The following is a 27,997-nucleotide window of genomic DNA, read 5'->3' on the forward strand; positions in this document are numbered from 1 at the left end:
TTCAAAATCCAAACATACAAAATGGTTTATTTGAATTCAGGAACTGCCCCTGTTACTAAGAACTCTGTTTTAAAGAAACAGTACAAAAAGAAAAATTCTAACCCAAAACAACTCAAATGGTTTTCCACTAAATACTGATACAAACATGTAACAAAGAGTATAAAAAGTTATTCATTTAAATATATACAAACTCTTTTAAACTCAAATACTGTTTTAATACTTATCGAGGATATATACGACGAGGTGAAGGAAGGTACGTTGAAAGAGAATATATTGCAACAGCCTAGACAGTACTGTTAACTCTATTATACTGCAAACTTTTTGTAACAAAAATGTCTTTTTTATTCCAATGTGGACAGGGATTTTCCTCATGGAGCATCTGTGGCTATTTCTCGGCTGAGCTCATCCTTTTGGATTTGATGAAGGCCATGCCGTGTGTCCGCATGTGAGTATTTAAGGCAGCTTCAGTTTCAAAAGTTTTTGCGCACACTTTGCACTTTCTGTCTGACACGGCGCCATCAGGGGATTCATCCTCGTGGCTGGGTTTGTTCTCCTGTTGGTTATCTTCCCCAGCCCCATTTTGCTTGGACACTGGCTGAGGTTCCTTTAACTTGTGTACAATGAAGAGGTGCCTGGACAGAGAGACGTGAGACGTGTAGCAGAGGCCACACTCCCGGCACTGGTAGGAAGAACCATCCGATTTGTGCTGAGGGATGTGTTCGTGGAATTGCAGCAGGTTTTCGGTGGTGAAGCCACACACGGCACACTTGTGAACCTTAAAAACATTGATTTTCAGCTTTTTCAGTGGTTGAGTGATTGCTCCTCGGGGAGGCCTGAACTCCAGAACTGGTTCTTCCAACTTCCGCTTGGGACTGGGGACCTTAGTGTCTTCTTTTATTTCTGTTTCCTCCTCATTGGTGGCATCTGTCATTTCTTTCAGGTCAGGGTCCTTGATGCCATGCATCAGCTGGACGTGCTTCTCCAGCATCAAACGTTTGGTAAAGGTACGTCTGGAGTCTGGGCAGTGCGAGCAGGCGTACACTTTCCTGATGCCTTTGTGCTTGATCCGGTTGTGCCGGCACAGGCTGTGGGACGAGCTGAAAGACTTGTCACACTGGCGGCAGGGGTGTTTCTTCATTTGCTTCCCGTGCTCCTTCCTCACGTGGGATATGTACACATCTCTCTGCATGAACAGGCAGTCACACTCCCAACACGTCCACCCAGGACTGGCCACTTTCTTGGTTTCCATTGATTTTTTCACAGGAGATGGAGATTTCTTTTCCAATTTCTCTTTCCCATTCATGGATTTGGTGTCCTCTTTGTTCTGATTTGCTGAATTTTGAGTTGCAGGCTTAATGCTCAAAGGCAAGTTTATACCCAAGTTTGGAGGCCCTTCAATACTTTTCAATGTTCCATGCATAGACTTGATATGGTCCATCATAAGTTGCTTCTGTGCATATAAAAGAGAACAGTCTGGACACTTGAAAACACACACCTTCTGGTTTTCAATGTGTTGGTCAAAGTGGCGATACAGCAAGGTTTGCAGGGTGAACACAGTGTCGCACATGGAACACTTATATATTATTTTTGGTTCTCCTATCTTGATGCCAGGATGCTGTGTGTAGGCGTGGGAATGTGTGCTTGGGGCAGACTTAAACGCCATTGGACAAATAGGACACTTGTAGAAGACTTCACAGTGAGAACCTTGAATGTGAGACTTCAGAGCAGCCACATCAGAGTACACAACATTGCAATGCACACATCGAAAACCAACTCTCCTCGTGTAGTGCAGACAGTTCTTGGTGACGTGGGTCTGAAAGTGCACCGACCTGCAGATGGCCCCACACTCAGGGCAGGTGTAGGGAGATTTGTGCTGATGGATTCTCTGGTGTGATGCATAACTGCACTGGTTAGGAAGCAGCATCTGGCAGATAGTGCAAGTCTTTTGTCCACTCGTATCTGCAGCCTGCTGGAAATGTGTAGCCAGTGATGTCTCGTCCTGGAAGATTTCATTACACTCCAAACATTTTAGACTATGTCTACACAGTTTGGAGGGGTCTTCATCTAGGGGCATGGCTGGGGTGATGGGAGTGCTTGAAGGAGCCGATATGACTGTCCCAGTTATGCCAGACTGAATTTTTGTAACAGTGTGTGTGCCAGCTCCCACAGGGCTCTGAAGAGTGGAAGTTGAAGTGGAAGTATTGCTTGACGGAGAAACTATCATTTGATCTGCTGGGACTGGCTTTAAAATTAAGTGGGAGCATTGCATTACCACCCCTTTCTCCTTATGCCCACGGGCATGGGAAAGGAGGCTGCATTTGTCGTAAAAAACGAGGTTCTTTGTACAATGGTTGCACGTTACTTCGATGCGCACGCTCCGTCTGTCGTAGTGCTGGGTCAGACTCTTTTCAAGTGCAAAGGAGTCCCCACACTCCAAGCACTTGTACCCATGCGTCGGTAATGTGATCCCTGCATTGGCGGGAGGACTGAGGTTTGGGATGTAAACAGGGACTGGATTGACACTGCTCAGCACCTTGTTGAAAGCTTCCACCACAGAACTCTGCAAGGACGACACCACCTGGACTCGAGACACCTTTTTGGGGGGTTGCGAGGCTGCTGCATTGATTATTGCCTGCTTTATTTGTTGCTGAGGTTTGGTTAGCACTTGGCGGAGTTCAGAGGTGGCCTGGGCACCCTGAGGCAAAAGGTTAAGGTTGGCAAGGTGCACAGTCTTTGGCACGAGTTTGGCATTGGCCAGGCTGGATGCCGGCACCACGACAGTTTGCTGCTGGATGGCGTTGGCAGCTTTAATGATAGCGCTGCTGGCACTCTGGACAGAGGCAGCAGATATGACCGTGGCTTTCACCGTGGTGTTGTTAGTCACAGCTTTCTTCTGAATTTATGAAATTGTTATTTAAGGCATACGTTAAGTTAGTCTGTTAGTGGCTGGAAGAATATCATCCTTTCTAATCAACCTTCAAACCTTTGATATGAGCTGGATGTGGTCCAAATCAGTTTTGGGGATTTTTTCCCAGTCAAGGGTGGTGCATCTCTTTATTAGTATAAAAACTGAGAAATCCCTGTGAATTTTCTGAAATACTCTCTTTAATCCAGCTTCTATTTTCGGTAGGGTATCTGCATTTGACAACTTCCTCATACAACACTATCTCTAAGAAAGAAGTTAGGTTAGGTATAATCTAAACCTACAGGCATTATTTTATAATTCAAAACCTTGAGACACATAGATATAAGTGATGTGCCCAAGATCACATAGCCAGACAGTGATAAAATTGGGACTAGGTTATAACAAGTCACTCCCCCTTCTCACTATGCCACTGCCTCCAACTCAGATCAGTCCATTGCAGTATACTCCCAGCCAGGGTCAACCTGCTTAGTACAACAGCTTATGTTAAAGCTGCTAGGTAAATTTCCACCCTTTCAGATCTTTTTAACCTCGTTTACATTTCACATTACCAGAGATTTCTCAAGAGATATTAATCACAGATTTTCACATAGATTAAATGGTATGGACCAGGTGCAGTGGCTCATGCCTGTAAAATTCCAGCCCTTTGGGAGATTGAGGCCGGCAGATCACCTGAGATCAGGAGTTCAAGGCCAGCCTGGCCAACATGGTGAAACCTCACCTCTACAAAAAATACAAAAACTAGCCAGGTGTAGTGGCACACACCTGTAATCCCAGCTACTCAAGAGGCTGAGGCAGAAGAATCGCTTGAACCCAGGAGGCAGAGGTTGCAGTGAGCTGAGATCATGCCACTATACCCCAGCTTGGGTGACAGAGAGAGACTCCATCTTAAAAAAATAAAAATAAATAAATAAATAGTATCAATAAATGATAAATGTCTCAGTATCATTTTTCTAATTTTAATCAAAATAAATTATAGATGTCTTGTAGGCAACCACCACACACACCTCTCTTTAGTTTTCACTCCATGATCTAATACTCCAGGATGAAAGATGTTCCCCAAAAGAATTAAGTTATTACAATTTGTTTTTGACTGCAACAAAAACAAGTAATTGAGGCAACTGTGCCTTTTTAAGTGTGTAAAGAGAGTTTACAGAGTGGGGAGTTTTGAAAGCTACTTATCATGCTCCCATTACTGCGCTGATTCATGGGATAAAACAGCCCAGCATGGAGCTATTCTTCTAGCTTTTCACATACAAAATCATCAGATTGCATTCAACCTTGTTTTCCTATGGTTTTAAAATCAGATTTGATTAAGCTCTATATAGTCCCAAGTCCTTTGCAGCAGGTACCAACATAAATAAATAAACTCCTGCAGATATTCACAGCTCAAGAGGAGAAGGTTTGAATTAGGGCTTTGCCTAAAATCAAAGGCTGCCTTGCTGTAATTACTGACACAACTGAGATAACAAAGTGCATCAACAGATCTGCTAATGTAAGCTCTGTGCTTCCTCTGATTGGTAACACTCCTCTCTTATTTCTCCTGAATTAACATTGTTCCATATTTCTCTGCAACAGATTTTGAGCAGCTCTAGTTGCCACATGTATGACACTATAAACTTCATCAACAGGAAAGCCCTCGCCAAAAAAGAGGAGTTGAGGAAATTTTAGGCAGGAATATAAAATTATAATTAATAAATCAGAAATTGTAGATAAGAATATCTGGGAAGGAACTTTGGCCAAAGACAATGGCTTTGTAAAAGAAAGAACATTTTCTAAAGCTATGATTGCTGTAACAACTAGCCCAATAAGGTTTACTTTCCAGCAAAAGATTTAAAAGTTTAATAAGCTTGGAAATTACTTTTAGACCCTGAAGTTAAAAGTTAAGGCCCACAGAGATTAAAAGTTAATAATACTAAGAGTCTTAATAAAAATTTATTCAAAAATCTTTTTAAGAACATTTCAACACTAAAAATAGCAGCCAATAAAGTGAGAAGCATGACACAAGCAGAAAGCAAGAAGATGGGTGCAGTTAGGAAGGCACAAACAGCCTGAAAGAAGTTTCAGCTTTCCACAATCTACCTCAAATATACTCTTACAAATTGTAGAGGACAGAGAAGATTGAAGAAAAAAAGCCTGAAGCAAAACTCCACTTAGAATGTCTTTATTCTAATGTGAAGTTGAGGCTATAAAGACATTGCCAGCATCATAGATTCAACAAATTTATTTAGAATTCAGTAAGTGCAAAACATTAAGTGCCGCTGTAATAACAACACCATGTGACACATAATGGCAAGACCACAAAGAACTAGAAAATGTCACTTTTCTAACAAAAATTTCAAGTTATGCCTTGGCAAATAAGGGAAGAATACATATACATGTGAATATAAATACATAAGTGCTGGAAACATGTACAAGCATGCAAACATCCTTTCAATTACACTCTAGGTTGATACCTCCTGGGGAAATCACACGGGAGAAGTGTCACATGTGTTGGTGTTACACATGTTACATGTGTTAACAACATGGACTTTAAAAATAACTATATATTACTCAGTGCCTTCTCCACACTAAGTATATTTACTTATTTAATTTCTTACAACAGTGCATCAAAACAAGTGCCATTCAGAAATTAAACTTGCTCAATGTCACAAGCTATTAAATGGGAAGTTAAAATATTAGCCAGCTCTTTCTGACTCCAGGGTTATCAGTCTTTCCACTATACAATATTACCTCTTTAAATTAATTCACAAGGCATTTCAACAAGTGTAAATGGTGTATACACCTTATTTGTTGATTTGCTTCTTTCTTTTTAAGTGGTGCCAACACCCAACTTCAAACAACATACATTAGGCCCATAAAAGGTCAGAATAGTTGACTTACACAGAGAAGGAATAATTTGTGCCTATATACTTTTGGAATCCCTAAAAGAAATTATTCCTTATAGTGATATGATAAAAGAAAAATAACACATACTAAAATATGTTAGTGTCTGAAAAGAATACAGAAAATAAACATGAAGTGTGCAATTAAGTGATGATAGAGAACTGGCATGTAAGATTCTCAGTAAAATTTATTGGTAATAGAATTACAAGTAATTGACTCTACTTTCCGGCCTTGGCCAAGACACTAAACTCCCACTGCTTCCACTGGAGCTGGGCAAGATGGTCATTCACATAATGTTTACACTTCATTTATGTGATTTTATCCACCATATATTCTTATTTATGACAGATTTTCCCTTAGGGATAAAACACCACAAATTTATTCTGACAAGCTGAAAAGTCAGATCTTCTTCACTGAGTGTATTTGGTACAGAACAGAAAAGAAGAAACTCATCACAGCCACTGTCCCCCACTGTCTTCTCTTCTTTAGCAGGCCCCACATTTCTCCTTAATGCTTTGTGAGCACTAACATTTTAATCTGAATGACAAAATTTCTGTAAAAAACAAAGACTTCTCTGAAGCAGTCAGAACTATCTTATTTTCTTTCCTATCTCCTAAATTCATGATTATAGGTTATATAGTTGTAACTTTTTACTTGCTTTCTCTTAGAGTTCATTTCATATACCCTGAGAGTGTATTTTCTTTTATTTTCTTTCCATATAAAAGAAGGCCAACTTTTTAAAAATAGGAGAAAAAATGTTAAATTCAGGAAACTTCCAGTGTGGAAGGTGAGTTAAATTTGGTCTGATATAAATTTGAGATTTTCAGTAAACAATTGATAATTAAGGCTTGAAATGGATGAAAACACCTAGAAAATGGGGATGTATGTGTATATAGAAAGAATAAACAGGCCAGGCGCGGTGGCTCACGCCTGTAATCCCAGCACTTTGGGAGGCTGAGGTGGGCAGATCATGAGGTCAGGAGTTCGAGACCAGCCTGGCCAACATGGTGAAACCCCGTCTCTACTAAAGATACAAAAAATTAGCTAGGTGCGGTGGCGCATGCTTGTAATCCCAGCTACTTGGAAGGCTGAGGCAGGAGAATTGCTTGCACCCAGGAGGTGGAGGTTGCAGTGAGCTGAGATCATGCCACTGCACTCCAGCCTGGGTGACAAGGCAAGACTCCAGCTCAAAAAAAAAAAAAAAAAGAAGAGTAAAGGACAAAGGACTGAACTCTTGGTTCTTGCAACATTAAAAGGTCAAGTTGATATAGAAGAACTAGCAACAGAGACTGAAAAGCAGTGATATAGGAAAAAATGTGAAGAGTATTGGTTTTGAAAGCCAAGCAAATAATGTTTTTTGAAGAAGAATGATCCCCTCTGTAAAATGATACTGACATTTGTCAGGTTCCCTAGAAAATGGACTATGAGGCAAATTCTCTGTTGAGGGGTACAATACCAAGGCATCAAAAGTAAGAAAGGATGTGACAATAGGAGTAGAGAACACATGATAAGGTGGTGCATAACTGAGCCTAACAGAACTTTGCATGGCCATTGCTCAATCATAAGGGATTTCTGAAGACAGCATATGGAGTTAGTACCTTTCAAAGAGTCCACTGGTATAGAAGTTAAGGGTAGGAATGTATCTGCTGGCTCCTTTCTATCTCTTCTCTCTCACTGGTCAAAGTTTGCCCCAGAGGGCATTGATTCTCTGGAACTACCTAGTTTTTACCTGGCCCCATGCACCATTAGGTAGCACTTCATCTGAGTTTAGACATAGCAGGTAGCCCTTCTGTGGTTCTAGCCAGGCCATACCTGGACACAGGAAATACTATGCCTCTTCCCATGATGGACACAACGGAGACCATGAAGAATCCAGCCTTTGGTCTAGGGAATGAGAAGACTACCAGTGGTGTTAAAACATAAGCAGAAGTAGCTGGGGCTCTCCATTAAGGGAGCCTCCAAGGCTTAATGGTGAGAGTGGAGCCATAAGAATCAGGTGAAGTGCATAAATTGCACAAATTGTACTGAGAACTCACTAGTGGATTTAGCAACCTGGAGATATTGTTACTATCTCTTTAGGTGCTCTCAATGACTATTTTTACCAATAAACTTCAATCAGAACTGTTTCTTCCATTGGATATTTTCTTAATTTTTTAACCATAAAAGAAAGGGATTAAGATCTCCATCTTGGCTGGGCGTGGTGGCTCACGCCTGTAATCCCACCACTTTGGGAGGCCGAGGTGGGTGGATCACGAGGTCAGAAGATCTAGACCATCCTGGCTAACATGGTGAAACCCCGTCTCTACTAAAAATACAAAAAAATTAGCCGGGCGTGGTGGTGGGTGCCTGTAGTCCCAGCTACTCAGGAGGCTGAGGCTGGAGAATGGTGTGAACCCGGGAGGTGGAGCTTGCAGTGAGCCAAGATCCAGCCACTGCACTCCAGCCTGGGCGACTGAGTAAGACTCCGTCTCAAAAAAAAAAAAAAAAAAAAAAAGATCTTCATCTCTTTGCTCTCCAGTGGCTTCTTGGTCCTCATGCAAATCTTTAAAACTCCTCTACAGAACTATACACACCAAGGATATTGGGAGTAGATGCTGTATTTAGCCACAAAGAAAAAGCAAGTCTCATTATACCTTTCCCTGGGAAACCAGGGGCTACATGCCTTGCCTTATTGGCACACACATACACACACACACACACACACACACACACAAGGGATTTGGCAAAATTAGTTAATTAAAAGTTTTGTATAATTCAACAGTATGATATATATATATTTTTATATACTATATATATTACATATATATATACATTTTTTTTTTGAGATGGAGTCTCACTCTGTTGCTCAGGCTGGAGTGCAGTGGTCCAATCTCGGCTCACTGCAAGCTCCACCTCCTGGGTTCATACCATTCTCAATCTCAGTCTTTGACAGGTGAGAAAATGAAGAGAGTATCTCTATTTGGCCTGGGAAAAGACAGCAAATTCAAAATCCTTATGAACATTATTTGAATTAATGAATGAATACTTCTCTGTGTGCATATAAATGCTTGGGAGGCTGTTTGTGTCCCTGTTACACAATTCTGATCTTTTAATTATACTGCTTACATTTTATAAAGAGTGAGAACCTGCCTGCATACAAGAAGGTAGGCATTCATATTTAAAATTATAGTTATGGGCCATTGGGAAAGAGTTTCTTTTTCTGCATGTTTATGAAGCTTAAACACTTATTTTGATAGAGATTAGTGTGTGCTCTATAATTAAATACTAACTATATATTCAATCACTGTACCTCCCTAATTATCAGATTATACTTGACTCATTACTAACTTTAGAGGAGCATGTTGATGAAGTATCTTCTGAATGAAGGTTTCACTTTTATAGTGCTCTTAATTATTTTTTCTACTTACTATTTACTTTTTTGTAAATTATAGTTTGATGATTAAAACAATTTTTTGCAGCTATCTTGTGCCAAACTGACCAGTTATTACAGGGATGAAGAATCTTTGGTTGTAAGAAACAGCAAAAGAGGAAATACAAAGCATGTGTGCAATAAGTCTTTGATCCAGATGACTGCCAACATAACTTCTAGCTCTAAAAGTCTAAGGCCCAAAGATATCAAAATAAACATACTGATCCTTACAATACAGCCTTTGGTAAATAACACAAAAGAGGGAAAATAACCTTATGTTTGAGAGACAATAACCTTGGCCAAAAAACTGGATGGTCAGCCAAAAATATGAGAGAGCAATTGTGCGAATAAACGAAGACAAAGAGGCTCTGAGGCTTCCTTAGTGAAAAGATTCTCGCTATTAAATCCCAATCTTCTCATTAGATGATTTCTCTGTCAAAGGGTGTTTGGAGTCTTCAAGCTTATTAATTCACCCAGGTGGATCCCACAGATATGAATATAATTGCCCAAATCTGGGAAATAAATTATTCATCAAAAAAACTATAATGGGTAAGGTAGTTACGAAAATAACCCAAATTCTATTGAGAATAGATGGGCAAAGGCTTGTAAATTACTAAAAGCCCTCTAAGAGCAAAAATGTTCAGGAAAGAGCATAGGACATTTAAAAATATCAGAAGGAATGTAGAGAGAGGTAGAAATTCAGTTGATGGACACTGAAGAGAAAAGAAACATATACTAAATAAAAGAAAGTCCCTTAAAGAAGCTCATCTGATTCCAAAACAGAAAGAGGGGAAAGCAGAAATAATGCAAAAACCATAGGCTACAGATTCAGGAAAGGGCCACTGAAATATTTACATAAGATTCTCATCCACATACATATGCATCTTTTGATTTCTCCCTGTTATAGACTGAATGGTCATTCCCCCCACCCCAAAACTCATATGTTAAAATCTAACCCCTAATGTATTTGAGTGTGGGGGACTTTAGAAGGTGATTAGGTCGTGAGTGCAGAGCTATCATAAATGAGATTAGCACCTCTATAAAAGAAACCCCAGAGAGCTTCCTTTTCCTTTCCACCAAGTGAAGACAGTGAGAAGACAGCCAACTATGAACCAGAGAGCAGGCTGTCACTAGACACTTATTTGTGTGTACCTTGATCTTGGACTTCCTAGCCTCCAGAAACTGAGAAGTAAACTTCTGTTGTTTATAAGCTGCCTAGCCTATGGTATTTTAGTTATGGAAACCTCAACAGACTAAGACACAACTATTTAAGGCAAATATTGTACTCTCCCCTTACACAGAGAGAAAACTATTATAAGATATTAAGCATATGCAGAACAGTTGAGACAGGCAAGCATATATCACAGAATTTGATTGGCTTGGTATTGTGACTGCAGAGATGAAACTGAAAAAAAATGTATATGTTACAGAAGAAAAAGGGACTGAATGTCTCAAAGAAACTCTGATAATAGCTTACAGATTTTATCTGGTTCAATCATTCATTGGGTGACCAGATCCTTTCAAGACCAATGACCTCCTAGCTACCAGGAGTGGGGTTTTATTTTTTAGAGCACGTCTAAGGTAGAGAGCTCTTATATGAAGTGTTGGGTAAAGCTAAGAGACATACAAAAATGCATAATGGAAGTAACGGTTTAAATATTAAGAGAGAGTAAAAGGCATAAAGTTCAGATGAACCAAGGGCAAGGATTAAGCTTCAAGTCACATAGTCAATCACTCAAAAAACTGGAATGTCTTATGGAATTCCTTAGTAATTTTTAATATAGTCTGTGTGTATAGTTCTCATTTATGGATGAAAGAAGACAGGTACAGTGAATGGATTAAGAAAGATGAAAGTAGTGATTGGAAAGGTGACTTGGCTTAAGAGTCAGTGGTAAGGCACACAAGTTGAGTAGCTTATAGAACATTGCACAACCAACTCCTTTGGCTGCTCCAAATCAACAATCAGTAAAGCTGACATATCATACCTTTAATACTGGTGTTATTTTCCTGATGAGGGACAGCAAGAGCTTGAAAAAAAGATTCCAATACTAACAAAAAAAAAAAAGAAGAACCTCCTACCCCAGTAAAGGAACACCTGAACCAAATGTGAACCATCTTCTTTCTAAGGTTAAAAAAATATGGCTTTGTTGGGGTACTTTCCCTATACCAAAGGATCTCAGAACATCTCTTAGAATACATGAAGGAACTTTAATCTACAGATACAGATAAAGAATTAGCTGTGTGTTAAAAGGCATTTATATGAGAAGAATAGTTTATCTTGCTTTATTTTATGACCAAGTTTCTCAAGCCTTCAAATTACAAACTCATTAGGCTAGACATATCATCAGTTATTCATAAAATGTAAACAGAACATAAACATGTCCCCTAGATGAAGAATATAAATATGATAAATGTGATTTACCTTTGACTATATTTCACAGACAATAAAAGGGGATTATCTTCCACTAGCATTTAATTTGGGAGCACTTTCCCCTTGGCAAGTTAGGGCTTCAAGGCTTGAGAGGGTCATGTAATAAAGGATTAATATATTAATTATACATAGGTTTGTCTGTGAATGACAAAAAAATTAAAAAGTATTAACTTTAAAAACAAATAGAAGGTTATTTCTCTCTCAGGTAAAATCCAATAGAATCCTTCTATTTTATAGCCCACCTGGCATGGTTTCCACTGTCAAATTTACCTCATGGTCCAAGATGGCTACTCCAGCTCCAGCCAGCAAGTCCCCATTCCAGCCAGTAAGGTAAGAAAAAAGAAGGTAGGGCCGGGCGCAGTGGCTCAAGCCTGTAATCCCAGCACTTTGGGAGGCCGAGGTGGGTGGATCACAAGGTCAGGAGATCCAGACCATCCTGGCTAACACGGTGAAACCCCGTTTCTACTAAAAATACAAAAAAACTAGCCAGGCGTGGTGGCGGGTGCCTGTAGTCACAGCTACTCCGGAGGCTGAGGCAAGAGAATGGTGTGAACCCGGGAGGCGGGGCTTGCAGTGAGCCGATATCGCGCCACTGCACTGCAGCCTGGGCGACAGAGCGAGACTCTGTCTCAAAAAATAAATAAATAAATAAATAAAAAGAAAAAAAGAAGGTAAAAGATATATCCCTGCCCACAAAGACTGCATGATTTGAATGTGTCCACAAAAGTTTATGTGTTAGAAACGTAATACCCAATGCAACAGAGTTAAGAGGCAGGGCCTAATAAGAGGTGGGATCTTTAAGATGTGACTATGTTCCCAGACTGAACCAAGGGTCAGGCTGCTTATTCTCATGGTCCAATAATGAGATGCAAATGAACCGGGAAACAAAAGGGTTTATTTCTATAACCAAGTACAGGGAAAAGTCTGGGAAATTATCGCCAGACCAACTCAAAACTATGAAGTTCTTCAGGGCTTATGTACCTTCTAAGCTGTATGTCTACATGTAAGTGTGCATTCATCTAAAGACATAAGTGATTAATTCCTTCTAATCTATAACTAAGGTCTGAGTCTTGGGAACCTTCCTCCAAAGCCTCAGTAAATTTACTTAAACTAGTGTGTCCAGATGCCAAATGTGATTACCCTTATCTTCTGCTAAGTTATGAAGGTTTGGGGAGTTATTTTCAACCCCCAATAAATCTTGTTTAATCCTAAATGGATCCTGGTATGAGGAGTGTGAGCATTCCTTTGTTATCTTGTCATGCTTCAAGGCTCAGGAAGGCCTAGGCAAAACTCTTCCCGGGCCCTTATTACTCGTTCCAGCCTTTGTGTAAGGACACTGGTTCTCTCAGCCTTTAATATTTAACCTAACCATTTAGTCAGTATGAAACAGTTGTTATGGAGGCCTGCCTGTTCAGCTTTTGTGAGACCTGGCCTGCCACAGCTAGATTATGTGACCTCTGCCCTCATGAATGCATGGATGCTGTTATCACAGGAGAGGGGTTTGTTGTGACAGGAGTGGGCTCCTAAGAAAAAGTTTGTCTTGATTTCTTCTTTCTGTCTTCAGAATAAAACTTGTTTAATCCTAAATGGGTCCTGGTATGAGGAGTGTGAGTATTCCTTTGTTATCTTGTCATGCTTCAAGGACTGCCTGTTCAGCTTTTGTGAGACCTGGCCTGCCACAACTAGATTATGTGACCTCTGCCCTCATGAATGCATGTGTGCTGTTATCACAGGAGAGGGGTTTGTTATGACAGGAGTGGGCTCCTAATAAAAAGTTTGTCTTGACTTCTTTCTGTCTTCAGAATAAAACTTGTTTAATCTTAAATGGGTCCTGTTACGAAGAGTGTGAGCACTCCTTTGTTATCTTGTCATGCTTCAAGCCCCAGGAAGACTCGGGCAAGATTCTTGGTGGGCCTTCATAACTTGTTGAACAAAGTTTTATTATTCACTTCCACCTTCCACCATGGTACGACCCTTGCCAGGTGCCAGTGCCATGATCTTGGACTTTCCACTCTCCAGAACTGTGAACTGAATAAAATTCTATTGTTTATAATTTACCTAGTTTGTGGTATTCTGTTATAGCAGCAGAAATCAGACTAAAGCAGAACATTTATACTGAGAAGTGGGGTTGTTACTATAACAAATATGTGAGAATGTGGAAGACACTTTGGAACTGGGTAATGGGCAGAGGCTGGAAGAGTTTTGAGGATTGGGCTAGAAACAGCCTGTATTGCCATAAATTAAGTGTTAAGGATGACTTTTGTTTGTTTGTTCGTTTTTTGAGACAGAGTCTCTGTCACCCAGGCTGGAGTGCAGTGGCATGATATCAGCTCACTGCAAGCTCCGCCTCCCAGGTTCATGCCATTCTCCTGCCTCACCCTCCTGAGTAGCTGGGACTACAGGTGCTCACCACCATGCCCGGCTAATTTTTTGTATTTTTAGTAGAGACAGGATTTCACCATGTTAGCCAGGATGATCTCGATCTCCTGACCTTGTGATCTGCCCACTTCAGCCTCCCAAAGTGCTGGGATTACAGGCATGAGCCACCTCGCCCAGCCAAGGATGGCATGATCTCTGCTTACTGCAAGCTCCGCCTCCCGGGTTCACACCATTCTCCTGCCTCAGCCTCCCAAGTAGCTGGGACTACAGGCACCCACCACCATGCCCGGCTAATTTTTTGTGTTTTTAGTAGAGACTGGGTTTCACCATGTTAGCCAGGATGGTATCGATCTCCTGACCTTGTGATCTGCCCATCTCAGCCTCCCAAAGTGCTGGGATTACAGGCATGAGCCACTGTGCCCAGCCAGCCAAGGATGATTCTTATGAGGACTCAGAGAAAGGGAAAGTCTGGAACTTCTTAGAGGTTACTTAAGTGGTCATAACCCAATTGTTGATAGAAATATGGACATTAGAGGCCATTCTGATGAGGGCTCAAACAGAAATTAGTAACAACATATTAGAAACTAGAGTAAAGGCCATCCTTATAAAGTAGCAAAGGCTGCCTGAATTGCATTTGTGTCCTAGGACTTTATGGAATGTAGAACTTAGGAGTGATGAAGTAGGATATCTTGCAGAGGAAATATAATACCTAAGCAGCAAAGCATTCAGGCTGCTGTGTGGTTACTTCCAACTGCATATGTTGAGATCCAACAACAAAGGAATGAATTAAAGATGGAATTTATAATTAAAAGGAGAGTAGAGCAGAAATGTTTGGAAAATTTTCACCTTGGCCATGTAAGGAACCAAAACGCATGGGAGAAAATACTAAGAGGATGGCTACACAACCATTTGCTAAAAAGATTCACATGGCTAGGAGGGATTCAGGTGCTATTCACCAAGTCAACAGGAGAAAGACCCGGAAGGCATTTCGGAGTTCTTCCAGGCTGCCCCTCCCCTTACAGCCCTAGAGCTCCAGTAGGGCAAATGGTTTCGTGGGGTGGGCCAGGGTGCCCTCCAAAGGCTCACTTCCCAGAGCTACCTCGAGACTCTGCTCCCTGCATTATAGTACAGCACTCCTCATCCACCCCAGCTATGGCTCAAACAACTCCAGGTGTAACTTAACATACCTAGCTGTAACCTTGCTGGCGTCCACATGGCATTAATTCTGCAGGTGCACAGAATACAAGAGCTGTGGGGGCCTGGCCTCCTCCACATAGATTTCAATGTCCGTGTTGCAGTTAGCCTTGGGGCCCAAGCAGAGATTTGCTGCAGGGGCGAAGCCACAGCTGAGAGTCCCCACAAGGGCAATGCCAAACAGAAATGTGGAGTTGTAGCTGCCACAGAGAATCCCCACTGAGGTAATGCCTAGTGGAGCCATGGGAGCAAGACCATCCCTGAGACCTCAGAACTGTAGAGCTACCAGTGTGCAATACTAGCCTGAGAGAGATGCAGCCACAAGACACTAACCTAGAAGATCTAAAGCATGGGCTGAGACCAGCAATGCCATGAAGGCAGAGTTACTTGAGGTCTTGGGGGACCAACTCCTGGCCTAGCATGCCCAGGATGCAGTACATGGAGTCAAAGATTACTCTCCAGCTTTAAGACTTAATGTTGTTTCACTGTTAGGTTTTGGACTTAATTGAGGCCTTTTACCGCTTTCTCTTTTGGAATGAAAACGCTTATCCCATGCCTGTCCTACCATTGTATTTTGGAAGTAGATAACTTGTTTAATTTCACAGACTCACAGTTGGAAGGTATTTGCCTCAAGGTGAATCATGCCTTAAGAGTCTCACCCACATCTTATTTAGATGAGATTTTGGACTTTGGACTTTTGAGTTGATGCTGAAATGAGTTAAGGCTTTGGAACCATTGGGATGAAATCAATGTATTTTGCATTGTGAGAAGGAGGTAAATTTGGGGGTGCAGAGGAGGAATACTATGGTTTGAATGTGTCCTCTAAAAGTTCGTGTATTGGAACTTAATCCCTAATACAACAGTGTTGGGAGATGGGGCCTAATAAAACATGGGACACTTAATCTCTGCTCTCATGCATGGATTAACGCCACTGTCATGGATGTGGGCAGTTATCACATGAGTGGGCTCCTAATAAAAGGATGAAGTTTGGCCCAGTTTTTTGTCTTGTGTGCTCACTTGCACTTTCTGCCTTCCATCATCAGATGACCCTCACTAGACACCAGTGCCATCCTCTTGGACTTCCCAGCCTCTGAAATCATGAGCCAAATAAACTTCTACTGTTTATAATTTACCCAGTCTGTGGTATTCTGTTATAGCAGCAGAAAATGAACCAAGACAATAATATTTCCCAAAAGTTGCCCAACAGTTTCTTTTACATCTTACTGGACAAAATGAACATCTGGCTGCAAAGAATTTACAAAAGAGTCTTTAGTCTGGTTGGCCACAAGCCTAATCCATAGTTGGGAATTCCATTATTGAATAACAAGGGGAGGATTAGGGTAACCATGTAATTTATCTTCCAAACTAAGACACTATTGAGTTATCAGAGAGCACCATCAATAATTAGTCTAGGATGACATATGAAAACTGGAACATAAGGTCACCCTGGGGAGAGCAGATACTAAAGTGTAACAAGCAGTCTGCCATTGTTAATAATACTGGCTACTGTGTTTCAAGGCCAAAAAATGTGTCAGGTATGTAGCACTCACTCAGCTTTTTACTTATTTAGTTGATATTATAACCCTCTGAAGTCAATATTTTTATCCTCATTTTAATAGCTAAGAGATCAATGCTCAAAATTAAGTTGCCCATAGCTACACAGATAGTGTCAAATCTGAAAATCAAATTCATTGCTTTTTACGTCTAGTTCCCCTGTTCTTTAACAGCCCTAGTTCCAGCTGCTACTAACTTATGTAAAAAACATGTTCCATGATCTCAAATGCATTATGCTAAGTTAAAGAAGCCAAACATAAATAAATGTATACAGTATGATTCTACATATATAATTATAGAAAAGGCAAAACTAGAATGATAGAAGGCAGATTAGTCCTTGCAGGAGAGGGATCAGAGTTGAGATGAGCTACAAAGGCACAGGACAGCTATTTGGGGGTTGATTTAAATATTCTGTCATGATTGTGCTGGTGGGCATATGGTTGAGCTCATTTATTAAACTCATTGTACTATTCCTCTAATATTAAGAGGAAGAGAAAGAAGAAATATTTAAATCAATCATTCTCTGGTATGGCCACAAAAAAAATGGTGATCAAGTATATCAGAGGTGTGGGAGGTGTGAGTTTGCAGTTCTTATAACCCAATATTCTCATTTGTATCACCAGAAGTAGAGACCAAAGAGGATATCCTCCATTTCACTAGCTCCTTGTGTGTTTCTGTGACCCTTCAGATGAGCTGGAGTTATGTATTGGGCCTCTTCGAGAAACCCCAAGAGACATCTTCTCTAATAAGATGATTCTTCTTCTGAGGTCCCACTTGCTTCCACATAACCTTTCCACATGGTTACTTTCTTCAATTTATTTTCTTCTATTTATTTGATTATCTATATGTCTATGATTATTGAATGATCAAAACTATAGATGCTCTGGGAGAAAAGAAACAAGCCCTATAGTAACTGCAAAGCTTCTAAAAATAAAATACCATGACCTTCAGTAGCAGAGTTGCTATTGCTTCATTGTGAAGCATGCTATATAACAGAGAGAAGGATTTTACCCAATTCAGTAGCTAAAAGAGAGCCATTTGAAGGAATTTCTGTAGATTCTGTGCAGGAGACTGATGTAATGAAAACCATGCTTCAGTAAAATGAATCTGGAAAAGTTATATAGAATAGATTAGAGTAGGGAGAGATTGTAGGAGGCAAGATCAATTAGGAAGCCTTCACAATGGCTCGAGTAAGAGCAAATGGAGGCCTGAACGAAGTTGGGCAGTGGGCGCAGAAAGGCCAGGGTGAAATGTGATTAGGTAGTTGACAGCTGAGGAGGAGAATGCAACCAGAGACTATTCTCCCTCCACCCACCACTCTCTGGCCCAGACCCAGAAGTGCAATGAGGAGGAACAACAGTACAGTCTAACAAATAAAGGTGTGGGTGGCCCTGAAACAACCTACTGAGGTACTGAAATTGTTATTATTTCCCTGTAATTTTCATTATTTCTATCCTAGTCACAGTATTTATGTATTTGTTTTGTTTTCTACTACCGTGTACATTTCTGTAACAGCTAGGGAACATTGACATTAAATGCCTTGTAAATTGTTCTTTGTTAAATTCGATTCTAATGTAACTGGCTACCATCAATAAGGTTATTATTATCCTGCTGTCCTCTTTCAGTAATTCTATCTCCTCCCTTTAATTGTTCTGGTTATTCCATATGTCCCTTTTTTTCATTACCTACACAGTTGACAGTTGGCAACTTTTTTTTTTTTTTTTTTGCTTGTGCTTTTTTTTTTCTGGTTAGCCATATTTTGTAACAGGTTTATAAAATGTAACTCCCATTATAACTCAGATATGAAGAGAAAATGAAAGTTCTTTATAGTTATACTTAATCTGACCCTCTGTCTTAGTCTCATCCCCATTAGTTAACAGGAAATATTAAGTTTTTTAATCTCATCCAATAGTGCTGACTTTGTCTCTCAAAAAAAAAAAAAAATCATTCAGTCCCAAAGCTACCCTTCCTCCCCTGCATTTCTACCTAATGTGGCATATGGTGCCTTGTGGTAAGGGGTGGAAATGAGGCTTTTGAGTCCCCAGGGAAAAGGAAAGAGCCAGCTTTCAGTGCAATGTACTCTGCTTCCCCAGGTCTCCATGGCAACACCCATGGCTCCTGGGAGCTGTTTGCCCTGCTGCTAGGCTGCATAGCTTCACTCTCTGTCAGTGGCACTCATGTTTTGGTGTCTCTTGGCTTTGTCAGCCATTGGTAGTATATCCTGGTCAACCCTGGCTCATCCCTGCTCCTACTTGCCACAGATCTCCGAATAACAACTACAACCTCCTTTCAGTCCGTGGGCCTGTGGGGGTCCACCAACCCTCACTCCAGTCCCAGGAACATCACCGGGTGGGCCCACTCTTCCAGATCTAGCTTCTCACTAGAGGCCCCTGCAAGCAGCGCAGGAGAGCCATCCTGTAAGATGTCCCTCTTCTGACCACACTGTACAGCTACATTGCTACAGCTGTGCCTGAGGCTGGTGCCAGATGAGGCTCAGAGGTGATTTCTTAATCCTGAATAGGTAACAGGGAGAAAAGCTGCCTGCTCTCTTTGCCATCCACGTTATCCTCACTAACTCATCTTTTTTAGAGCTGGTCGAGCTAAACAGCCTAATTCAGCTCTGCTCTTCATTAGATGCATGATCTCAAATAAGTTATTTAGGGATCTGTGTCCCAGTTTCCTCAACCGTAAAATAAGAATAAAATAACTCATAGTGTCATTGCAAGGACTGAATGAGCTGATACATACAAGTACTTATACGTACTTGTGTACATGTAAGTCATAACATAGAGAAGGTCTTCAGTATGTTAACTCTTTTTCTTTTCCTGCTCACAAATGTCTTGAGATAGAAAAGGGAAAGGTTTTTAATTCTTTCTTATAGATAACCTCTTCTGGACTCCAGCCAATCCTTAATGGCAGACTGTTAAGTCTCCTCTATGCCACAGGACAGCTCAATAAGCTGTACTCTCTGCACTTGGTTGTGGGTATGCTGAAGAAGGAGATCAAGTAAATTGGAAAAGTCTCTCTCAAGACAGAATCCTAGCACTATGATCCCATTACATGATCTGATGATGGAATAATGGAGGCTAAATATTTTCTTGGTCTATTCTTCGTATTCCTTCTTGAACATATTATATTCTTTGCCCCCCTACCCACCCCAGTCCTCCAGGTAGTTAGATTCCTAGATAAATTCAGTCACAGATCATGGGAAGGTAAAAGAGAATAACACATTAGAAATTTTAAAAGTTGCTCTTTTTCATTTATATTCCCAGTTTTTCTCTATATATATTAAGAGCTGACCAAATAATCAACATTGTGTCCAAATTTTTCTGCCCTACCCAGTCTAACATTTGTGTAACATGCCCTCCAGTTTAAAATTTAGCAAACTGCAACTTCATCCATGCATATGTTAGAAATTACCTCTTGCTTTTTTCACAAAATATTGTCTCAGTATAATTAAATGTTTTGTTAAAGTGACCTATTCAAAATAAATTATCAAAGAATAGCAAAAGATCTCAACAGATTACCATATACTATGATGATTTAACTTTTGCTAAAAGAAGTAAATCTAATTGCTTATAATATTAACTCAAAGAGAAACAGTACAAAATCCCCAAATCTGTCATGTAAGCTAAAACTCAAGTGTAAATTGTAATGAGCAGTGAACATCACCATATATTGACCACCACTATTAATTTACAGGAGACTTGATTAACTACATTTATGATATAATGTAGTTATATCATAACTACACTTATGATATAATGTAGTTATATCATAACTACATTTATGATATAATGTAGTTATATCATAACTACACTTATGATATAATGTAGTTATATCATAACTACATTTATGATATAATGTAGTTATATCATAACTACATACTATACTGTATATATAACTACATACTATATATATACTGTATATATAACTACATACTGTATATATAACTACATACTATAATGTAGTTATAACTACATTATATCTAATTATATATAATTATATATAACTACATTATATAATATATAATATATATAACTACATTATATATATAATATATAATATATATAACTACATTATATATATAATATATAATATAACCATCAAACCCGAGTCATGTTTGTTTAGAATGCTGAAGGTTGAATGGCAATGTGTACTGCTAAATGTTAAATTATTACAGAATATGCATTATTGAAGTAAATCACTTTCCTCATCTCCTTTGGAAGAGACTGGCCATAAAATGTAGTTGGCCTACTTCAGGGCAGTTTACCCATCCATGAATCCTGAGGGTGCATTAAGCTACATCATAACAGTCTGTGCTGATACAACCAACGGTCTCATGTTCCATTTACTCAGTCAACAGACCCAATCAGAATAGCTTAACGTAATGGTGACAGTAATTGTCACTATGGAGCAAATTTGGATTTCTTTATTCAATACTATATACAGAAACAAGGAGCACAGAAGGTGAGGGATGGGGTGGGGTAGGGTGGGGGAAGATTCAGGAAACCCATAAATTCATCAAAGGCTTGGAAAATAAGGACTTAAAAAGAAATGGGCCGGGCATGGTGGCTCACGCCTGTAATCCCAGCACTTTGGGAGGCTGAGGCAGGTGGATCACGAGGTCAGGAGTTCAAGATCAACCTGGCCAAGATGGTGAAACCCTGTCTCTACTAAAAATACAAAAAATTAGCCAGGCGTGGTGGTGGGCGCCTGTAATCCCAGCTACTCAGGAGGCTGAGGCAGAGAATGGCGTGAACCTGGAAGGAGGTGGAGGTTGCTATGAGCTGAGATCATGTCACTGCACTCCAGCCTGGGTCACAGAGTGAAACTTCATCTCAAAAAATAAAAATTAAAAAAATGTTATTCAGTCTGTAGAAAAGGATCCTGAGAGCATTTTTAACAGTTGCAAATTTCAGCGTAAACTCCTTTGGAACCACAAAAACTTGAACTTAAATTCTGGCACCTCTGCTTACCAGCTCTATGGGTTGGAGAAAATTACATAAACATGCTAAGCCTCGATTTCCTCAACTGTAATATAGAATACGTATCTCATTGAAGAATGAAATGAAATAATATAGACATAGCAGTATTATCTGTGCCCCCATTATTCCAGCTCAGAGAGCTCCTGTCAGCATCCTCCTGTATGTCTGAGGTCCTATCTTACCATCCTGGGGCTTTGTGGTGATTAGCTGCATAGCACAGCTAAGTGGTAAACAATGAAGACTAGTCACACTCACCAGGCATTGCTCCCTTTTCAAGGGACTTAGCTGTGAAGGGTTCTTAGACTAGGGAAATGCAAATTTAAACCACAATAAGATACCACTCTACCCCTACTAGATTGATGAAAATTTAAAAAATTTAAAAAGTCTCAACAATATCAAATGATACCAAGAATGCAAAGGAACTAGAATTCTCGCACACTGCTGGTAGGAGTACAGAATGGTATTGTTTTTGGAAAACAGTTTGACAGTTACTTTTGGAATTAAATCTACCTTTATTAAATGATGCACAAGTTCTGCTCATGGGTATTTACCTAGGATTAATTAAAACATATGCCAACAAAAGACCTGTATGCTAATGTTACAGCAGCTATATTCATAATAGCCCAAACTGAAAAGTAGCCAAACATCCATCAAATGGAGAAATGATAAAAATCTTGTGGTGTGTTCATACAATCTAATACTACTCAAAAACAAACAAACAAACAAACAAAACTCACTCTTGTAAAAAATAACATGTTTGAAAGCATTATGGTAAATGAAGGAAGCCAGAATGAAAAAGCTACATACTACATGTTCCATTTATACAGAGTTCAGAAAAATACAAAGTCTTAGGGACAGAAATCAGGCAAACATTGCTACATTCTGGGGGACTGAAAAGGGATTGATTCCACTGGGGCACAAGGAATATTTTAGGGGCAATGGGAATGTTCTATATCATAGTTGTGGTAGTCGTGGTGGTTATATGAATATATATTTATTTCTAAAAATGCACCAAATTATACATTTAAAGTTGTGTAATTTTGTCTTATATAGCTTAGGTCTCTATAAACCTGACTTAAAAAATATTTCATACCAAAGAAAGGCAAGTAAAAAAAGCACAAGACAGAAATTAATAAGTTATATATCTAAACCTAAACTTTTACCACCCTGAGCAATGTGGCAAAACCCCATTTCTAGTAAAAAAAAAACAACAACAAAACAAAACCTATGCTGGATATGGTGGCACAGCACCTGTAGTCCCAGCTACTTGGGAGGTTAATGTGGGAGAATCATGTGAGTTTGGGAGGTTGAAGCTGCAGTGAGCCATAACCACACCACTGCACTCCAGCCTGGACAACCAGAGTGAGAACTTGTCTCAAATAATAAAATAAAATGAATCTAAACTTTGCAAAAGACATACCTAAAACATAGTTATATAGGAACTTGAAATGTAAAAGGATTTTAAAAAAAGATATTTTATACAAATACCAAAAAGGCACAAATTTAAAAAGAAAATTTAAAAATGAAAATACAGACCAATGTAGCCAATAACTGATTCTTAGAAAAGAATAATAAAACTCATAAACTTTTGGCAGGATTGATCAAGGAAAAGTGAAAGAAAGCACGAATAATCAGTGTCAGAAATAAACAAGTGGACATCACTACATATCCTGCAATCAATATCAAAAGAAGATATTATAAAGAGCTGTAGGCTAATAGATTCAAACCTGCAGATGGAATTGTCAAGATCTTTGAAAAGCAGCATTTAACAAAACTGACCAAAGAAGAAATCTAATATTTCTTTTTCTTTTTCTTTTTCTTTTTTTTTTCTTTTTGAGATGGAATCTCGCACTGTCACCCAGGCTGGAGTGCAGTGGCGCGATCTTGGCTCACTGCAACCTCTGCCTCACGGGTTCAAGCGATTCTCCTGCCTCAGCCTCCTGAGTAGCTGGGATTACAGGTGCACACCACCACGCCCAGCTAATTTTGTATTTTGACAGGGTTTCACCTTGTTGGTCAGGCTGGCCTGGAATCCCTGACAAGTGATCCACTCGCTTCAGCCTCCCAAAGTGCTGGGATTACAGGCGTGAGCCACCGCACCCAGCTGTAATATTTCTTTCACTACTAAGAAATGGAGTCTAAAAATCTTCCTATGATTTAAAATTTTTTAAATTAAATTATCTTGTACCAGATAACCTGAAATACATAGGAAGAAATAACACCAATATTGCACAAAATGTTCCAGAGAATGGAAAAAGAGGTGTATTTGGAAGCTTCTGAAGTGACTCTCAATGATCCTCACCTCCTGGTATTCATGCTTTTGTGTAACCTCCTCTCCTTGAGTGTGGACTGGACCTGGTGACTTGCTTCTAATGAACAAAAGACAGCAAAATCATGGGAGATCAATTCCAAGATTAAGTTGCAAAAGACCATGACTTCTGTCGTGCGAGCAGGCTTTCTCTCCTTACTCACTTAGATAAAGCAAGCTCTCTTGTTGTAAGCTGCCCTAAGGAGAGGCTCACAGGGCCAGGATACTGAGAGTGTCCTTGTGCCAACAGCTCATGAGACACTGAGGTCTTAATCTAAAAGCCACTGACAAACTGCGTGTCACTAACAACCTTGTGAGTGAGCCTGAGGTGGATCTTTCTCAGTGGAGCCTTGAGATGACTGCAGACTTGTGAGAGCCAAAAGATCCAACTAAGCCTTTCCTGACCCACAGAAACCATGAGATTATAAACATTGTTTTAAAACACTAAGTTTTGTTGTTGCACAGGATTAGATGACTAACACATGGAGGAATGTCTGCAGTTTTATTTTGGGAGCCAACATAACCTTATTACTAAAATAAAGTGATGTGATGATGAAGAAAAGTATAAGCCAATCTCACTCACGGACATAGATGAAAAAATGCTAAGCAAAAAAATAGCCAACAAATCCATTTTTACACAAAAAAGATTATGCAAAATCACTAATTTGGGTTATTCCTCAGGAATACAAGTTTGTGTTAACATTTGAAAAGTAATGACATATTTCATTACATTAAGAGAATAAAGGAAGACTATATTATGATGATTTAAACAAATGCAGGAAAAATATTTCATAATATTTAATACCCATTCATGAAAAAATATCCTACAAACTAGGGACAAAATGAAGTAATCCTTCCTTGAGAATCCTTAATCCAATAGATTATTGAAAACAAAACCTACATCAAACCTTACTTAATATTGATATGTTGCAAGCTTCCCTAGAGTTCAAAATGAGATAAAGAGTCCCACTAATACCAGGTCTATCCAAATATATGAAAGGTCCTAGACTTTTCTTTTCTTTTTTTTGAGATGGAGTCTTGCTCTGTTGCCCAGGCTGGAGTGCAGTGGCGCAATCTCAGCTCACTGCAGTCTCCGCCTCCTGGGTTCATGCCATTCTCCTGCCTCAGCCTCCCCAGTAGCTGGGACTACAGGCACCCGCCACCACACCTGGCTAATTTTTTTGTATTTTTAGTAGAGACAGGGTTTCACTGTGTTAGCCAGGATGGTCTTGATCTCCTGACATCGTGGACATCGTGATCCGCCTACCTCGGCCTCCCAAAGTGCTAGGATTACAGGTGTGAGCCACCGCGCCTGGCCTAGACTTTTCAATAAGGAAAAATAAAGAAATAAAACACACAGTTAACCCTTGAACAACATGGGTTTGAACTGCATGGATTCCCTTCTAGGTGGATTTTTTCCAGCAAGCACAGAGGGAAAATACAGTACTTGCAGCATGCGAAACTCACACATGTTAAGGATGGACACTGCAGAACTTTAAGTATTTGAGAATTTTCATCCTGGAACCAATTCCCAGCCTATACTGAGGGATGCCTATATAATGTCTAGAAAGGAAGAGGAAAAAAAAGGTCACTCACAGAAAATATGTTTGCATATGTAGAAAACCAAAACCATACAGATAAAACTTGAAAATAAGTTAGCAACTTTGATAAATGCAAGCTCATTGTACAAAATCCAATTGTATTTCCATAAATCAGGAAAAAAACAATTTTAAAAATTTAAATTTTATAAAAATACTGCAACTATTTGAATTTTCTAGGAAGCAGATTCTGAGAAAGATATTTCCATAACTTACTGGGATGTATTCTCAAAACCAACATATAGAGAGTGAAGAAAGTAGGATTGAGCAAAGGGAAAATTAAATTTCAATGCAGTGACAACAAGGACTCAGCCAATCAATCCTACAGGAGGCTCTGAAGTTGGGATGGTCCTTCAAAGGGTCTCAAATTGGGATAAGGGGACCTCTCAGGCTTTTATGTTCTTACATTGAATCCTCTCTGGAAGGTGGGAGTGGTGCAAGGTGACCTTAGGCCAGGTGACTCTCTTCAAATGAAGGCAAGCTCCAGGGAGACTCAGCTGAATGCTGTTAACCCCTAACACTCCCAGCAGCTCCAAGAGGAGGGTTTAGGTGGTACACCATGACATCCACTACAGATGACACACGCATAAGCATCATAAATCTAGCAAAAGTGTGGAAGGACTTAATGCAGAAAACTATAAAGTGTTATTGAAAGAAATCAAAACAACCTCAGTAAATGAGAAAATATACCCTGAACATGAACAAAAGGCTCAATATCATAAAGTTGCCAAATCTCACTAATAGATTGAATACAATCCTAATAAAAATTCCAATGTTAAGTATGTATGTGCATGTGTGTGTGTGTGTGTGTGTGTGTGTGTGTGTGTGTGTGTGTAACTTGACAAACCAATACTAAAAAATATCTACGGAAATGTAGAAATGTAAAGGCTATGCCTAGCCAAGACATTCTTAAAGAAAAAAATGAGTGAAAGAATTTGCCCCACTGAATATTAGGTTTTATTATAAAAGTACAATTATTAAGACAATAGGTGCTGGCATAAGAAAAGAAAAAAAGCTGAAAATGATATAACTGCCTCTCAGTTCCTCCATCCTCCTCGCCTATGATGACTATATCTTCCTAGCTCAGTCATTCTCTCCCACTGTCCTGCTTACAGTCTATATACCTTGTCATAGCCAGTACTAAGCATCACACTCTTGGACCACCATGCCTATATTTCCTCTAGTGCTCTCACTCCAACAGTTCCTTATTTTACCAAGATCTAAAATTCATGAATCAAATACATCTTGTACTGCCCCTCACCTTCCTGTCCTCACTTCCCTACTTGCCCTTCTTAAATTCAGTAGTCCATCATTATAGCCCTCACTCACTTATAGCCTCTCTCTTATACTTCTCTCCCATTCCTCTCTCACTTCATCACATGTAATTGGCAAGATCTCAAACTCCAGAAAAACTGATAATAGCCATAATTTTGCCTATGCCATGTCTGTTCCCAGACACTTAATGTAAGCTGGAGAAACATAAAACAATGCTGACTCCCTTCACTATAAGTTATCTAATAGAAATGGTAAAACAAAACTTGCAGGTGACAGGTTAGGAAACAGTAAGCAAGTAATTTGCCCTTAGTGCAGACCAATTATCCTTCTATGTTTTACTAGTTTGCTAAATTTTGAAGCCTCTTAAAAAACTATCTCCCTCCTCTAATCTCCAATATCTTTTCCCCCATCCTCACTCTTAGCTGCAGAATGTATTTCCATTTCAGAAAATAACAAAAGAATTTCCAGTGGTGCCCACACTGCATTTATTCACAAACCAGCATCTGCACCCACATAGTCTGCCTTCCCACCAATTACTTCAGATGGATTGTACCTGCTCCTGTCTAAAGGCAATCCCTCTTGTGCACTAAATCCCATTGTCTCTCACCTACACAAACACACCAGTTAAGTTATTCTCTCATGTGTCTTCCATTATTAATTTTCCACTTTGCAGTGTGACATTCCCATCAATGTACAAACAAAAACTGCTATAATTTCCACCATCTGCAAAACATGAAAAAACCCTCTCCTTGACCTCATATCCCCTTCCGGTTATCCTCCATGTGTCTGCTCCTTTTTGTTGCAAAGCTCCTTTAAAATTTTCCTATACTTACTACCTCCAACTTATTCTCATTTTTTCTTAAGCTCTCTGTAATATAATAAGGCTTTCACTCTCCATCACCATGTCACTTAAAACTCCTCTTATCAAGGACACCAATGAACGCCTCTTTGACCAAATCACTGGTCAACTCGTTGAGGGAAGTTTTCCAAGGGAGCATGGCTGAGCAGTCCGGGAGTTGACTGGTCAGCCATGGAGTTGACCGGTCAGCCAT

General features: G+C 39.7%; 1 protein-coding gene across 1 annotated transcript; it reads right to left on the reverse strand.

Moving 5' to 3' along the window:
• On the reverse strand, positions 1 to 27,997 carry LOC107973110 (zinc finger protein 532-like). Its single transcript, XM_054683986.2, has 3 exons — positions 27,855 to 27,997; positions 24,067 to 24,133; positions 1 to 2,893 (listed from the first exon to the last, which is right to left on the reverse strand). The coding sequence occupies exons 1-3, from the start codon at positions 27,995 to 27,997 to the stop codon at positions 386 to 388; spliced, it is 2,718 nt and encodes a 905-aa protein (XP_054539961.1). The 3' UTR covers positions 1 to 385.

The sequence above is a fragment of the Pan troglodytes genome, chromosome 3, assembly GCF_028858775.2.
Source record: "Pan troglodytes isolate AG18354 chromosome 3, NHGRI_mPanTro3-v2.0_pri, whole genome shotgun sequence".
Lineage (NCBI taxonomy): Eukaryota > Metazoa > Chordata > Mammalia > Primates > Hominidae > Pan > Pan troglodytes.